This window comes from Pinus tabuliformis, chromosome 2_1 (genome assembly GCF_031772625.1).
Source record: "Pinus tabuliformis cultivar Carrire ecotype Pingquan chromosome 2_1, CPIR1, whole genome shotgun sequence".
Taxonomy (NCBI): Eukaryota; Viridiplantae; Streptophyta; class Pinopsida; order Pinales; family Pinaceae; genus Pinus; species Pinus tabuliformis.
In genome coordinates, this window is record NC_142299.1 from 68914061 (window position 1) to 68928880 (window position 14820).

The 14820-nt window shown below is 36.8% G+C and overlaps 1 protein-coding gene across 1 annotated transcript in view; it reads left to right on the forward strand.

Annotated features, from left to right (window-relative positions):
• LOC149198831 (zinc finger CCCH domain-containing protein 14-like) overlaps positions 1-14820 on the forward strand; it is a 70849-nt gene that overhangs the window by 37316 nt on the left and 18713 nt on the right. The window contains exon 2 of the mRNA XM_089402181.1: positions 6725-6785. Within this exon, the coding sequence (XP_089258307.1) occupies positions 6725-6785 (61 nt within the window). The remainder of the gene's footprint in view (positions 1-6724; positions 6786-14820) is intronic.

Below are 14820 nucleotides of genomic sequence, written 5' to 3' on the forward strand. Positions count from 1 at the left end.
TTTTTAATTCACCCCACTTTAATAAAGACCCACTTAGTCATTTATTTCCAAAGTCACTTTTCCTTTCTAATTTTACATTGACTTTAATAAAGTCACTTTAAAATTAGACTTTAGTAACTTTATCACTTAAAGTCACTTTTAAATTAGATTTGACTTTATAAAAATTATAAAGTCACTTTAGGAGAAAAATTAAATTCTTTTGGACACTTTTCCCTAGGCCAAAGATCAAAGCCTTAGGGAACCACTTGTCCTCCGGTACTAAATTTCAACATATTGTTTTGTGTTATAATTATATTTTTTTAAATGGAAAATCTGCATCTGCATTATAATTGCAGAAAATAAAACAACATAAGTTAGAATTAGTGACACATTCAAACAGAAAACTATATGTGAGACAAATTTACGTTGGAGAATCTGATTTGGGAGAAATCCACCATTGGAAGGTGTTGGATTTTGCTATGTTGATTCTTTTTTAAGAAATATTTTATATATTACAAGGCTCAAAATGAATAGAACTTACTATGTATGTGCCTTTGGGTGCTACAACAAATTCCTTGCTTTGTCTCAGTTTGCAATCTACATCTTGTAGTTAGCTTGATCCTGCTTGATGGATCTCTAACTCTATCCTTGTCTCTGTTTTGATCAATGTTTTAAAACTCCGACTCTGGTTTGGAAACAGCCGAGGGTTGGCTTCAACTCCGACTCCTACTCGGTATCGACTCGACTGGTTTGATTTCAATGACTCGGTTGTTGTAAAAAATACATTATATATATATATATATATATATATATATATATATATATATATTCTTTTTTTTTTTAATAGAAAAACATAATTTTAAAGTTCATACTTAGCCACCAATGCGAGGATTCTTTTCTACCTCAGCCCAAGGACAATCACTAGACTACAACAACCATAATACCAATTCTCTGCTTCCCAAATGATAGGCCAATGAATTGATCAACAATTTATTCAAATTTGTGCCTTTGCTACAGGACGACCTAGATTGCTGGAGATGATTTCAAGAAATCTGCCCCTAATGAAGTCTCAAAACCATTGATTTAATTCTGGTCAAGCTCCAGAATAATCAGAGGTAAATATGTGTCTATTAGTCCCAGTGTTTTAAAAAACCGACCGGTTTGAACCGGTAACTAGTCAAACCGGCTTAAAAACTCGGTTTACCTCCTCATTTCACGTTTTTTTTGGCATAACCGGTCCACAAACCGGTCGGTTTATTGCCAGGGAAACAATAACCCCCACAAAATGCATTTTTGTGAGTTTTGAAGCTGTTTTGAGGGAAATTTGGGGTGGTTTTCCTCAAAAAATAGTCCCTCCAAGAAAAACATGCCTACCCTCTCATTTTCCTAACACATGTCAACCCTAACAATGTTGGCAATTAATGGTAATGTTAAATTCTTAAAGTAAAAGTGACATTCACTTTTACTTAAATTTTTAACATTACCATGAAATGACTCAGGATGTTTGAGAGTGGTTTTGACCTCATTAGATTTCATATGGAGAAACTAGAATTTTAGATTTCACTCAAAATTCAACCAACTTAATGGTTTTTCAGGATTTCATGGTTTGGGGGTTTGCAATGTTTCCATTTGATTCTATGATGCGTGAGGGTATGAGATTGGCATTTGATCAAGAGCATGAAGCCCTTTAAGAACCTTGATCGTGGTGGCATTGATTGTTGAATTTTGTTGATGTTGGTGGTACTGATTGTTGAACTCCTCTACCATGGCCTTAACAAGAATGCACCCTTCACTCAAAGGAAAACAACTGGTTAGGCATGCTAATCTTTTTCTACCACATTATAAGGTTGAGGAGATGAACCCTTCACTCAAACCAAAATCATTGGTTAGGCATGTTAAACCTTTTCAATTTCTATCATGTTATAAGGTTGAGCAATCTAAGTTTGAAGACTTTGAGCTAGATGATGGTCATGTATCTCTTGTTGATGATGTTTATGTATTTCTAGTAGCGTTGAATCAATGATGAGTTTCATGATTGACCATGTTGATCAGTGATTTGTAGTTTTGATGTCTATTTTTGCTACTACTACTAAAGTTGTAGAGGAGTTTTAGGATTCCTCAAACTCGGAGGCATATTGTTTATGTAGCTCATGTTGATGATCTCTTGTCTAGTAGTGGTGATGAGTTTGATCACGATGAGAAGTGATCATGTTGTTGATCACTGATATGTAGACTTGTAGTAGTTCAGTGACCCCATAGCTTAGAGAATTGTTTTCGGACTCTAGAGGCCCTTTAGAGCCTCATTGATTATGTATTTTGTTGTGGATATGTATTGCACTCGATGCCATTTTGATATATTCACCTTTACATGCTATATAGATGAGCAAACCTTGCATATTTTGTTTCTATTGGCTTGGAATCATGGTTTTAAATCTTGAAAATAGTTTTTTTTTCATTAAAAATTAACTATTTAATGTATTTTTTTAAACCGATTCGTTTAGACTTGACCAGTCCCAATTTGAAAGTTGGTTCATTAGGTGGACTTGTCCGGTCACTGGTTCCGGTTTGTAAAACATTGATTAGTCCATTGCCAGAACGTTGCCTTTTTAAAAACATTGTATTAAGTCATACAACTAGGATAACCATGCATCGGCCTTGTAATTTTAAAAACCTTCTCACAATGATAGATTACTTTAGGGCTATAAATATGCAATAAACAACAACCAAACCGTTGATATGTAGGAGGCGGAGCAACTTTTGACAAATGTGCTTCAAGATCTTTTTCAAAGAGCTGAGCCGGTCGGGTTGTTACTGAGCCGGCCGAGTCGATGACTGGCTCGGCCGACTCGGTAACAACTTGGCCAGACGTTCCATTTCGGCCACTGAGCCGGCCTGTCCAGGCATTGGCTCCGTCTGGCTCGATCGAGTCGAACTTGGCTCGTTCTTTTTTTAAAACAGTGGTTTTGATTAACTCATTTGAAACACAATTTACAGTTCTTGTGGAAACAATCTAATTTTTCTCCTACCTTGACAACCATTAATTTGCCTTCAATGGAGCCATTTATAGATTCTTTTGTGGCCTTCAAACTCTGTCTTCATATTTTGTAGGTCTATTTTATGATTGAGGTTGGCCCTTAAAATTCTTTTATTTAGAATGAGGTAGTTGGCTTTGTTACTAGGTTTGCAGATATGGATATGGATCCACCCAAATCCACATAGGATACACCACATAAGTGGAACCTTTAAACCTGGAAACAGATCCCATGCTGCTGAAAGGGATCCTATGCCAGCTAGCTCTCACAAGATGGATCCCAAGCAAATATCATTAGAGTTCTAGGTTAAACTGGAGTTTTAGGGTATTTTCCACTTGTTTGAGACTCTAAAAAGAAAATATTCTATTTAGATTTTTAGCTAGACATGATAATGGTAGTAAGAAAGGTCAGACATATCAAATTTTAGTTCAATTTTTATAATGTTAGCGGGAAAGCTCTGGGAAAGCTTTCGGACATTATATAGATAACATTATATAGTATATACTTAGTTTTCATTTTTCTTTGTGTAAAAAGGATGGTTGTGTCGTTAATAATTTAATTAGTTCAATCCTAAGTTGCAAGAAATGTTGGAGAAGGGTCCGTTTCCGACCGGAAACAAAACGAAAACGAGGAAACTCGTACTGTACGGCTTGCAAACTCGTTTTCGACCGTATTGGTCCGTTTCTTGAGGAGGAAACGTGGCCAATACGGCCATAAACACGTTTCCAGGCCCTACGGTGGAGTTTCCAGGTTGTACCATGAAATGACTCAGGATGTTTGAGAGTGGTTTCACCCTCATTGGATTTCATTTGGAGAAAGTAAAATTTTAGATCTCACTCAAAATCCAGCAGACTTATCTGTTTTTTAGGATTTCAAGATTGGTGGGATTGTAATGTTTCCGTTGGATTTTGTCATGTACTAGGGTATGGAACTTGTATTTAATCAAGAGAACCAAGCCCTCTATGCAGGGGAGACTTCCAATAATCAAGAGCACGTAGGGTACTAGGGTATGGAACTTGTATTTAATCAAGAGCACTAAGGTCGTTCGACTATGTAGGAGGAGACTCCCAATCAAGCACGAGAATTTCTTGTGGCTGATTTTGTATATTGCTATTTTCATTATGTGATCATTCATGAGTAAATGTGATGTAAATTTATAGACTTATAGTTTATGCATTGACAATTGACAATTTAATCATAATCTAATAAATTAGAATGTATCATATATGCTTTATGATTGCACATATTTCTTAAATGTCTTAATATATATATATATATATATATATTGTGTTTCCCCGTTTCCAAAATTTGGGGGTGTCACATTTCGTACCCATGCCGGTTTCGGAAACTCGTACTCGTTTCCCCGTTTCGTGCAACTTAGGTTCAATCCCATTCATCTCTAAGTCAAGACTCCTTAGAACAATATGATACATAGACTATAGCATGTTTTCAAAAAGTGTACGGTATTCACTTACCACCCAATTCTAGGTGAAGACTCCCCTTACAAATAATAAATTATTTCAGTCTTCAGATTTATAAATTATCTAATGATTTCAGTTCTAATGTTGTGATCCCTGAATGGTTTTGATTTTAAACTTTGAATTGTTTTAAAATTAAAAAATACTATTGTATTTTTGTATATGGCATTTCCCCATCATATCCAGATATTGGCATTTCAATAATCTGGTGGATCCATATCCGTATTTGTATTTGTTTCGTGGTTTAGGTAGTCAGAGATTGCCACAAGGAGGGTGAAGCCGATCCTCGTCTTTGACCAATCTGCTATGGTCAAACAAAAAGATCATTTGTAACATGCGATGGGTCACCAAGACAATTCCTTATTATTGTGTGGATGCTCTTGATGGAGCGGATAGGTGCACCTAAAATGTGTAGAGCTGCATTTGAGTCATGAGGCTCACTAGTTTAAGATCAGAAGTTGTAGAAAAGAGGCTATTGTATTATCATACATTTTAAACCCGGATTTGCCTACACAATACCATTGGTGGACATTGGATAAACCAATGCTCCCCATGTGTTTCGTGACACGGACTAACCATCCCTTGTGGATACTTATCTTTGGCAATGCGATTGTTGATTAACACTTGCAGGTTTTGGTCTAATGGCAATTGTGATTCCCAATAAGTGGTATTAGAGCACAGGTCACGAGTTTGATACACACCCGGCTCACGTTGGGGGGAGATTTTTGGACATTGGATAAACCAATGCTCCCCGCGAGTTTTGTGACATGGACTAACAGCCTCTCATGGATCCTTATCTCTGGCGATGCGATCGTTGACTAACACCTGAGGGTTTTGGTCTAACGGAAATCGTGATTCCCAACAAGAAAACTAGGTCTTTTTCAGAGGCAGATGACAGAGTATTTGAATACCCATTGGGAAGATAGGCTTGTAGTTTGAATTTGAGGCAAATCATAGAAGTTTCTGGTTTTGGATAAATTCATTTTTAGAAGATTTCTATTATTTTTTTGTAGAAGATTGCTGTTTTCAGAAAGTGGTCTGAATTGGAAGATAAGTATATTTGTGGAGGCCCAATGTGGAGATTGGTCCATGCTTCTAAGTTTAGTCGATTACATCTCTGATTTTACATATCGTCATGTACTTCGTGGAGTTTGAAGGCATTTTTTGAAGTTTGGTCTTCTAGGTTCATTTTCATTTTTAGGCTACATAGGGATTCCCCTATTATAGGGATAGCCTCAAGTGTTGAAGGATTATGTGGGGTGACTTGGCACTCTCCCTAGTTACCTTTTAACTCCTCCAGTGCTGAGTATTAACTCTCTCAGAGTTGATATTAGGGACTGTACGGTTTTGAGTATTAATGATACCATTGGAATGCAACCAGTTTGATATAAGCATTTGCAAAAGAGCTTAAATTGGACCCTTTGAAATGTCGAGAAAAATTACAAATCAGAAGTTAGGTAACTAAAATTAGGGGTAGAAACTAGTGTTTACAAAAAATTGCAAATAGCTGAGAACACCACGAAACTATAGCGTATGTTAGCTTCTATCTTCCTTTAGAACAAGAAATGCTGCTACAAAATTCACGGGGGCTATCATTTCAGTTGATACTTCTGTGATTAAATGAACAAGGCCAACATTAATATTAGCCTATTTTATGCTGTATTAGTTAAATTGACTGAAGTTGAACTAAGCTGACTTATCTAAAGACTTATTATTGACTAGATATAGGGTCTTCATTGATAAGAAACCATTTCAGTGAAGCTGACTTATTGAAGATCCACGTAGATTTGTTTATGGGAAGGAAATCTGATCCTGCGTGACAGAAATCATCCCATGCAGGGCATGTTATGAAGCCTAATATTTCAATGTAGATAAGTATAATTTTAACTATAATAGTAACTACTCCCATGAAAGGTTGCCTTTCTCATGCAAGGGTGGTTGAAACTGAATTAATTCATGCATTTATTTTTACGATGTGGATATTCCCATATGTTATTTTGTGCTGACTGTTAATGATAGTGTATGTATATGTGTACTGTCTTTCCACAATTTTTAAAGGCATAGTGAATTTTATATGGAGTCGGTGGACAATATTCTATCTATTTTTTTGGCATTTCCTATCTGATCTATTGGCATTTACTTATCTTTTTAGATCAGATGAGGAAGATTTTATAGAAAAAGGTGTTATTATGATATCTAAAGAACTGAAGTAATGGAATGAATGCTCTGTAACAGAAAAGGAGTCAATATCAACTGCTTTAGGGAGTAAATCAAAGGCATGCACCAAGTTTTTCAGGTTCTCATATTCACCTACAACAGAAATAAATTTTATAATATGAAATGTTTGAATTATTTGAGTTTGAATTTCTTGATTTTCAAATTTGTGTGATAATCATAGATGCTTGGAATGATTTCTTTACTACTAAAAGACAGTGGACTTTAATAAATGGATGGTTTTAATAAAAGTTGTGAGGTAGGTGTCTGCTGCTTTTTCTGCAATAGTGTTGATTATTGTTGATTTTTGTGTAGCATCGAGAGGTATTCCCGCATGCCTAGAGGCCATCCAAGTCGGCCTAGAAGAATTATGGAAAGTAAATAAAATAAATTTTATTTTGGGATAATGTAGTCTCAAGAAGTCAAGTCGGCCCCACCATGAAAGGGTGTGTCCCTTGGTAAAATTCACGCATTCGACTTGTGTGTGTGTGTCTATATATATATATACACATACATACATGATGCGACACTTCCTTTGATCACTCACTCATCATCATCTCTCTACTGTAACAGCCACACGTGGGAGGAGATAGAGGACAAATTTGACTGAAGGTTGGACTTGGATTTTTGGCACAGATTTCTAGACAAATTGGAATTGTAAATTTTGTTGAAGAATAATTTCTCCTAGAAGAAAAGTTGGGTTTTCTCCATGTCTGGGTTTCCTAGGGAAAATTTGTTGTGTCTATTGTGCATGGCTGTCTTTTCATGATCTTACTGTTTTCGTTGTATTACTGTTGAGATTTTCTGTGTATAATTGCTCAATGATATTAATGACATGAAGATAAATTGTTAAGCATCATTAGATAATAATTATTAGATTGGAAGATTGGTTTCTACTGTGCTTATTATATAAAATTCAACATGCTATCAGAGCTTTGTTGAGAGAGCAACCACTAAAGACAAGTGTGGAGGATCTCATTGTGGAGAACAAGAAGCCGAAGAGAGCCACAACAAGGGAGGATCTATTCCAAGAGAGGCCGAGTTGGTTCTATGATAAAGAAAAGGGAGGCTAATCTGTGTACTGGCCAAAGTAAGGTGCTGACCAAAGTGATTTTAGAGTCTGTTCTGTGCAGAGAAAAGGAGCTGCAGCCCTAAGAGAAGGTCGTGGGCCTCAGAATTGTGAGCATACAGTCTGGGAAGCATTTAGAGTTGGTCACAGTCTGTTCTGTGGTAGGGTCACATTCCTAGGAGAGGGCCAAGAACTTCAGAATTGTGAACAGGAGGGCTAAGTACTGTTAGGCCTTTAGAAAGGTCAACAATGGTAGGAAGAAGGTTGCTGCTGGAAGGCTGAATCAAGGTAAGTCTGTTGACAGGATTTGCAGCCAAGAAATGGGGCTGCAGACCCTGTGTAGACCTTCTCTTGTAGGGTCAAGTTAGATAAGTGTGGCCACAGTCTTTTCAAGGAGGCTGCAGGGCATGTTCAGCCTATAGGAAGAGGCCTAAGATCTGTTTATGCTTGGACAGGAAGGGCCGAGTATGTGGAACATGCCGAGCACAAGTTGGCCAAGATCGGCCGAGACCTAGATTAAGGGTTTGTTAGGATATCTAAGGTATGATAAATAGATTGAGAGCCTCAAGGTTGAAGGTACAGGTTGACTAAGCTTTGATAGAGAGGCTGCGAGTCTAAGTGCTGGAAGTAAGGGCTAGGTGAGATCTGGTAAATAAGACTAATGGCAGATTTGAGTTAGCAGTAGCTATAACAACTAGCCAAGATCCAAAGAAGGGATAGAATTGCAGGACAAAGGGATGATTGAGGAGTCTTTTGTAGACATCAAGTAGTGTGGGCTGAAGGGATAAGTCCATACTTGAGAAGTTGATCAATGAAGTCTGCTAGGTTTATGGCGAAATGATTATGGTTTAAAGGAGTTGATCTCTGTGTTAGCATTGGAGGCAAAGGGCAACTTGGTACGAGAGTTAGAAAGTCCTAAGCAATCGATGAAAGGATTGCTAAACCTAATCCACATGATGAAGAAACAAAGGAATCTAAGCTTGATGAGATTGCATATGGACTTCATTGAATCTAAGCTTGATGAGATTCCCTGCAACACACAACTATTTTGTAGGTACAACGTAAAGGTTTCCAAGGCAATGATTATGACAACAGATGGCAACATCGGGAAGAACAAAGCAAAGTTTGTGGCAAGAGGGTTCTTCCAGTAAGAGGGAGTACAAGGATATTTTTTTCTCTCTAATGGAAAGTTTCTTGTATGACCTAAGGGCTTGAGCATAAACTCAACAAGAGTGATTGATGTTCGAGAGGGATAAATTGTATAAACATCCAAGACCATGCCGGATGACTAGCAGAGCTTCTAGTATAGAGGGAGCGGGAATGGCAGAAGGACTTGCTTACACGACAAAGGGAGTAGCAATATCAAAAGGACTTGCTTACATGACAAAGGGAGGAACAATAATAGGACTTGCTTACATGACAAAGGGAGCAACAATAATAGGACTTGCTTACGTAGCAACAATGGCAAGAGGATTCCCTTCTGTGACATAGGGAGCAGTGAGAACTACCGTATGAAGACTTGCTTTAGTGTCAGAGGGAGTTGGCCTCAGAGATTGAAATGAATGATTCTAGCCAGATACACTTTTTTGGGATTGGAGATTCAGATCTGGTGGATCTCACGATGTTCAAACAATTGATTGGATCCTTGATGTACCTAGTTAACACCTGACCATATATTTGCTTTGAAGTGAGCACCCTGAACCAATTAATGGTTGAGCTAAGGCATGTACATTAGGTTGCAGTGAAGCATGTGTTGAGGTACCTACATGGTATAGTTGGATATGGTTTGAGATATGTTTCAGGTGGTGAAGTAAGGTTGTAGGAATATTCAGATTCAAGTTGAGCAGGGAGTGCAGAGGACAAAAAGAGCACCTCAAGGGTGCTGCTGCTTCAGCTTGGGATCAACTATGATATCTTGGTTTAGAAGGAAGTAGATTTCTATTGCACTCCAAACAACAAACGTAGAGTATATTGCAACTAGTGTCGCAAAACGTGAAGCAACGTGGCTTCAAAAGCTTCTTTTTGAACTATTTGATCAGGTCATTTCATACAAGACATGGTGCAGAAAGGAACAACAAAGCTCCAATACAATATCCACAAACAAGCAAATTACTGACATTCTGACATTCTCGTTAAGAGTGAGTGTTGATGTCTTTGTAGGATCGGGTAGACCATCTCTTGAATCCATAAAGGTCTTTGGTTGGATTGTAAAGGACTTTGACCAGGGGAGATAGATACATTCACCCGAGAAGCCAGAAGGACTTGGCTAGGTCATAAAGGAATTTAATAAGACGTGAATAGCCTAGGGCAATTGCAAGGTTGCACATATCTTCTACTAAGAAGCCAAAAGGACTTGGCTAGGTCATAAAGGACTTTGACTAGAGGAGATTGATGTAATTCACCTAAGAAGCCATAAAGGACTTTGGTTGAAAGTAAATTTGTAGCAGTGAACCAAGTCACGTGAAGGGTTGAAATCACAACTCATACTTCTCCTAAAAAACCAATGTGGCTTAAGGATGAGCTAGCATTACAAATTATACTTCTTGTAGAAGAAAGTAACATGTAAAAAACTTCCCCTTTCAGGATTGAAACATTACATGGAAAATTTGTTAGTCGTTGTGTGTATGTGAAACTCTTCTAAACCTCCAAATGAATAGCAACATGCAAAATTTCAACACTACTAGAGACTCTTTTTGGTGATTACATGCATTGGTTCCCTTGCCTGCTTTTCCAAGAGGATAATTTTTTTGTTGTTTCTATCATAGAGATCATAGATCACATCTTGCCTGACATCGGCCAAAGAAAATCCTCATTAATTTAAGAGTCTTGTTAACATGAGAATATATTTGCATTTTGCGTTGGATCAATGCAAGGATAAGGACCAATAGACATGACATAACATTGGAGCCTAACTATACAATAAGTGTGACTGAATTTTCAGAACTGGCTTCCATTCTTAGCATTAATCTATTTTTTTGAAAGTACATATTGTGATTGTTAAGTGCCAAAGATAATTGCTAGATATTACTTGTATTATCAATGTACATGGATGGATACTCGTATCATGTGTAAAGTAAAATGTGATTGATATTGCCATGCACTTAATTGACTTGGACAATAGAGAAAGCAACAATGCCCGCCATGTATTATTCTTGGGTATGAAACTAGTTTATATTAGCTAAAGAAGTGTACATGTTGGAAATACTGCGAGATATTAAATAAAATTGATCAATCATCAAACATTCTTCAAGATACGAGAGATGCCACACTTGTGCAAATTATGTTTGAATTTAAACCTTATGAGTTGGCCTTAAGGGAACGATATACTGGGTACATAGCCACCAAAACATTGGTCAAGTGACCATGCTTTTGTTAGTGACCACCTTTCTTGTTCAGATGCAGTCAAATGTACGCTGTCATGGTAATCTTGCTAGCTTGAGATCGAATTGATCAAGTGCTTGTGAAGATACCAAAGGTGCTACACTTGTACAAATTATGCTTGAATTTAAACCCTATAAAATTGGCAGTATGAAGGGAACAATATATTGGGTGCATAGCCATTAAAACAATGGTTGAGTAGCCATTCTTCCTGTTAGCTTCCTCTCTTGCAGTCTCGATGAAGATGATTTCCTTGAATAGTCCCTTGTTCTTCTGCTTGAGGTTATCAATTTCTTCTAATGCAATGATTGTTGAAAATGCAACAAGTCTGTCTCACTTTTAATTTTTGCCTTAATTAAATTGAGGAAATTTTAATTTCCACAACAACAACCAACTTGGAGGAGTTAACTGAGGTGACATGGCGCTTGTCACTTAGTTAAGAACACTGAATTCAAGTTAATAAGTTCATCTTTAGTTTACCTGTGTTGATTCCTAAAAAATAGGAGTCTAGCTCAGTTAATTTGAGTTAAGGGCATGAAGTTCAATTGTGTGCAATGGGTTCCTAAGTTTTAGGAGCCTATGTCGAGTTAATTTCAGTTGTAACAATTTAAATAAGTTAAATTGAGTTATGGTCGGTTAAACTAGTTCCAACTGTTGGAGGAACCAGAGGGAGGTCTAGTAGTGGGGTGTAACTTCAATGTTTAACCAATTAATTGATCAATCAACTAATAATTAGCTCATGCATGCAAAGAATACGAGTTGCCCAGTTGTGGTGGAGTTTCCAAGGCAGTCTACAATAAATTATATACTAGATTGAGTGTATAGTTCATGGTATTGGTTAGGTGATAAATCCTAGGAATTGCGCAAGCATTTTGGAGGAAATCCCTAATTAATAGGGGCCTATTTCCTGAAGGAACAACGCAAGGAATTAAGAGCTTGGAGGACACGAAAATTGGCCAAGTGTTGGCCAGAGTTAGTCAGTCAAGCAAGATAGAAGATACAGGTGCAGGTTGTGCTCAAGCTTGAGCAAGCATTTTGTATTCATCCATATTCCTTGATTAATACAATACATATAGGAAGGGGTTTTGAGCAATTGCTTTCCCCTAGATAAATCTCTGTGTATGTGTGTTGAATCATGATGCATGTTTTTGATATGTATTCTCGATCGTGAATTTGCTTTCGTAGATGAGTAGAGTAGATTTGAGTCTTATGTTTTAGTAAATTACATGAGTAGTTTTGAATCTACATAAAAATTCTACAATGATAAGTTTTGCTTCAAGATCCACTATGGATTCAACACTTTCTCCTTTTGCTTTTTATTTTTTCTCCTATGTTTTGCCTATGTTGGATTCCTCATTTGTGGCTAAAAATAAGCTCTTCTATCATCATCAGAATCATATTCTTCTTCTAACGAAAAATCATTACCCTCTTTGGAATAGATATTTTTCTTTGAAGACCCTTTTTTTGGGTTCTTTGTCATCATCACTGTCTTCCCTATAAGGACACTTAGCAAGCCCTATCACACCATAATTAAAATAGATGAGAGGTAACTTACCTTTGAATTTCTATTTTCTCTTTATTTTTTTGATTAGCAGAGCTATTTCTATATTAGATTCATAATTGGAACATTCAATAGACTTGCATTTTCTTGACTTCTTAAATGTTGCTTCCTTATGTGATGGGTTACCCTTTCTCATTTCGTATGTAGTGAGAATTTCTTAAAGCTCATCCATTTATGGAGATTGTTCAATGTTGACTACTATGTGCATGGAATATGTGTGCCAGGCAAATCCGCTCGAAGGGATCACTTCCTGTCGGCTCAACCTTAGAGCATGACCCGAAGGGTGTCATGGGAATTGAACTTGAGACCTCTCAATAGAAAAGGTTCTTTAACAATGGGGACTTGACCAATTGAACTAACCCTCAGTGCTAACGGGGAAGGCAATGTTATGAACATAAAGATATGTAATAAATACAAACTCATAATATATTATTAATGAAGGGACATATGAAAGGACATGTCCCAACTAACAAACATGACTCTTAAGAAAGGGCACTCTCCCCTAGTATGCATCGTTATGGATATTTTCATATTCTAGATATTTTGAGTATTTTGTGAGTGAAACTTGTATGTCTTAGAATGTTTTACAACACTAGAATTGGGTTGTTCCTTTTCGGGTTTCGTTTTAGGTTCTTCCTAATTCCTTTTTTTTTTCCAATTTGCGAGAGCCACCATAAGGAGGTTCATATTACGATGGATGTCTATAACCTACTCTTCTTCTAGCCTTTCAAATGTTTGCTTTGCTGGATCTCAAGGGTTATTAAAACTAGATTTATCGGCCATCGCTGGTGTTTTATGGATTTTGCTTAAATCAATATGATACCTTGCAACTCCCCTCAGTATACCCGAAAACCTGTTTTCATAGCAATATGATTTGTAAATTGTCATGGTTATTCCATTGGCCAATTCATCACAATAGATCTAATAAAAATAAATTGAAATCCAAAATCTATACTATGAGGGTTATCTTTGGATTTATTAAATTATTGTGTTTTCTTATGCATGCAATATATAATTGCATACACATTAGAGAACATATAGAACAATCACTCACAAAACCACAATAAAACCAAGATATTACTTGGGAAACCCTTTCGGGAGAAAACACAACTGGTAGGTGAGGTTGATGTGCTCTCTCTTTCTCTGAATGAAAATGGCGCAAATACAAAGGAATGAGACCTATGGCTTGTGGGTTGGTACATAACACAAACCCTCTATGTTTTGCTCTCCCTCTCTCTCTCTCTACTTTGCTCTGATATGGAATAAACTGTACTAGAATACAATCCTTTTGCCTCTTAGTGGCTTGGTTATAAGTTATAACACCATTTGCTAGCCAAATAGGGGTTAAAGTTGACCCATTCAATCCTCGAAATGAGTTACAACTTGAGCCTTCTAGAGTTTTATTCATAGGGAGAGGTGAAAGATACATTTGTGGTTGAGAAAAGGATTTTCTCAAAGAGTGAGCGATTCAAAGATCGAAGAGATGGAAACGATTTGCATTGAGGTAATTTTGGCAGAGGAATTCGAGTACGCTGAGTTTGTGGAGGAGGACGTTGAGATATTGGAGGAGGCCAAAACTAGTGAGAAGTTGAATTTTCAAGCCAAGGGTTTGCCTAGAGGAGGAGGGCCAAATTCCTTAGTGTGGATTGAGGTTGTATAGGGTGAAGAAAAAGGACGCTGATTAATAGGTGGAGAGTTGAGTTTTCAAGGCGAGGTTTTTCGAATGCATCACATTTCTTGTAAGCGAAATTTCTATAGAGGCCAAAATTCTGAGGGGGCTGAAATCCATTTTCCATATTGTGCTATATTTTCAGCATATTCCCTATGGGCTAAGGCCTTAATTTTCTTGAGATAATAAAGTGAAAAAAATTTGTTGGGCAAAAGTTTTCTATTGTTTCTTGTCGCTGATTTTCTGTTTACTTCCATTGCAAATTTATTTGTGAAGTTAAAATCCTAGTGTATTTATTTTTAGTAGTTTTTAAGAATTTTATTGAGCAAAATATTTTTGGGTATAAATAATTATTGAAAATAAATAAATTAGATTTGGTGTTAAAAATTTAACATGGTATTATAGCACTTGAAATTGAGGGAAGATTAATTTATCACAAG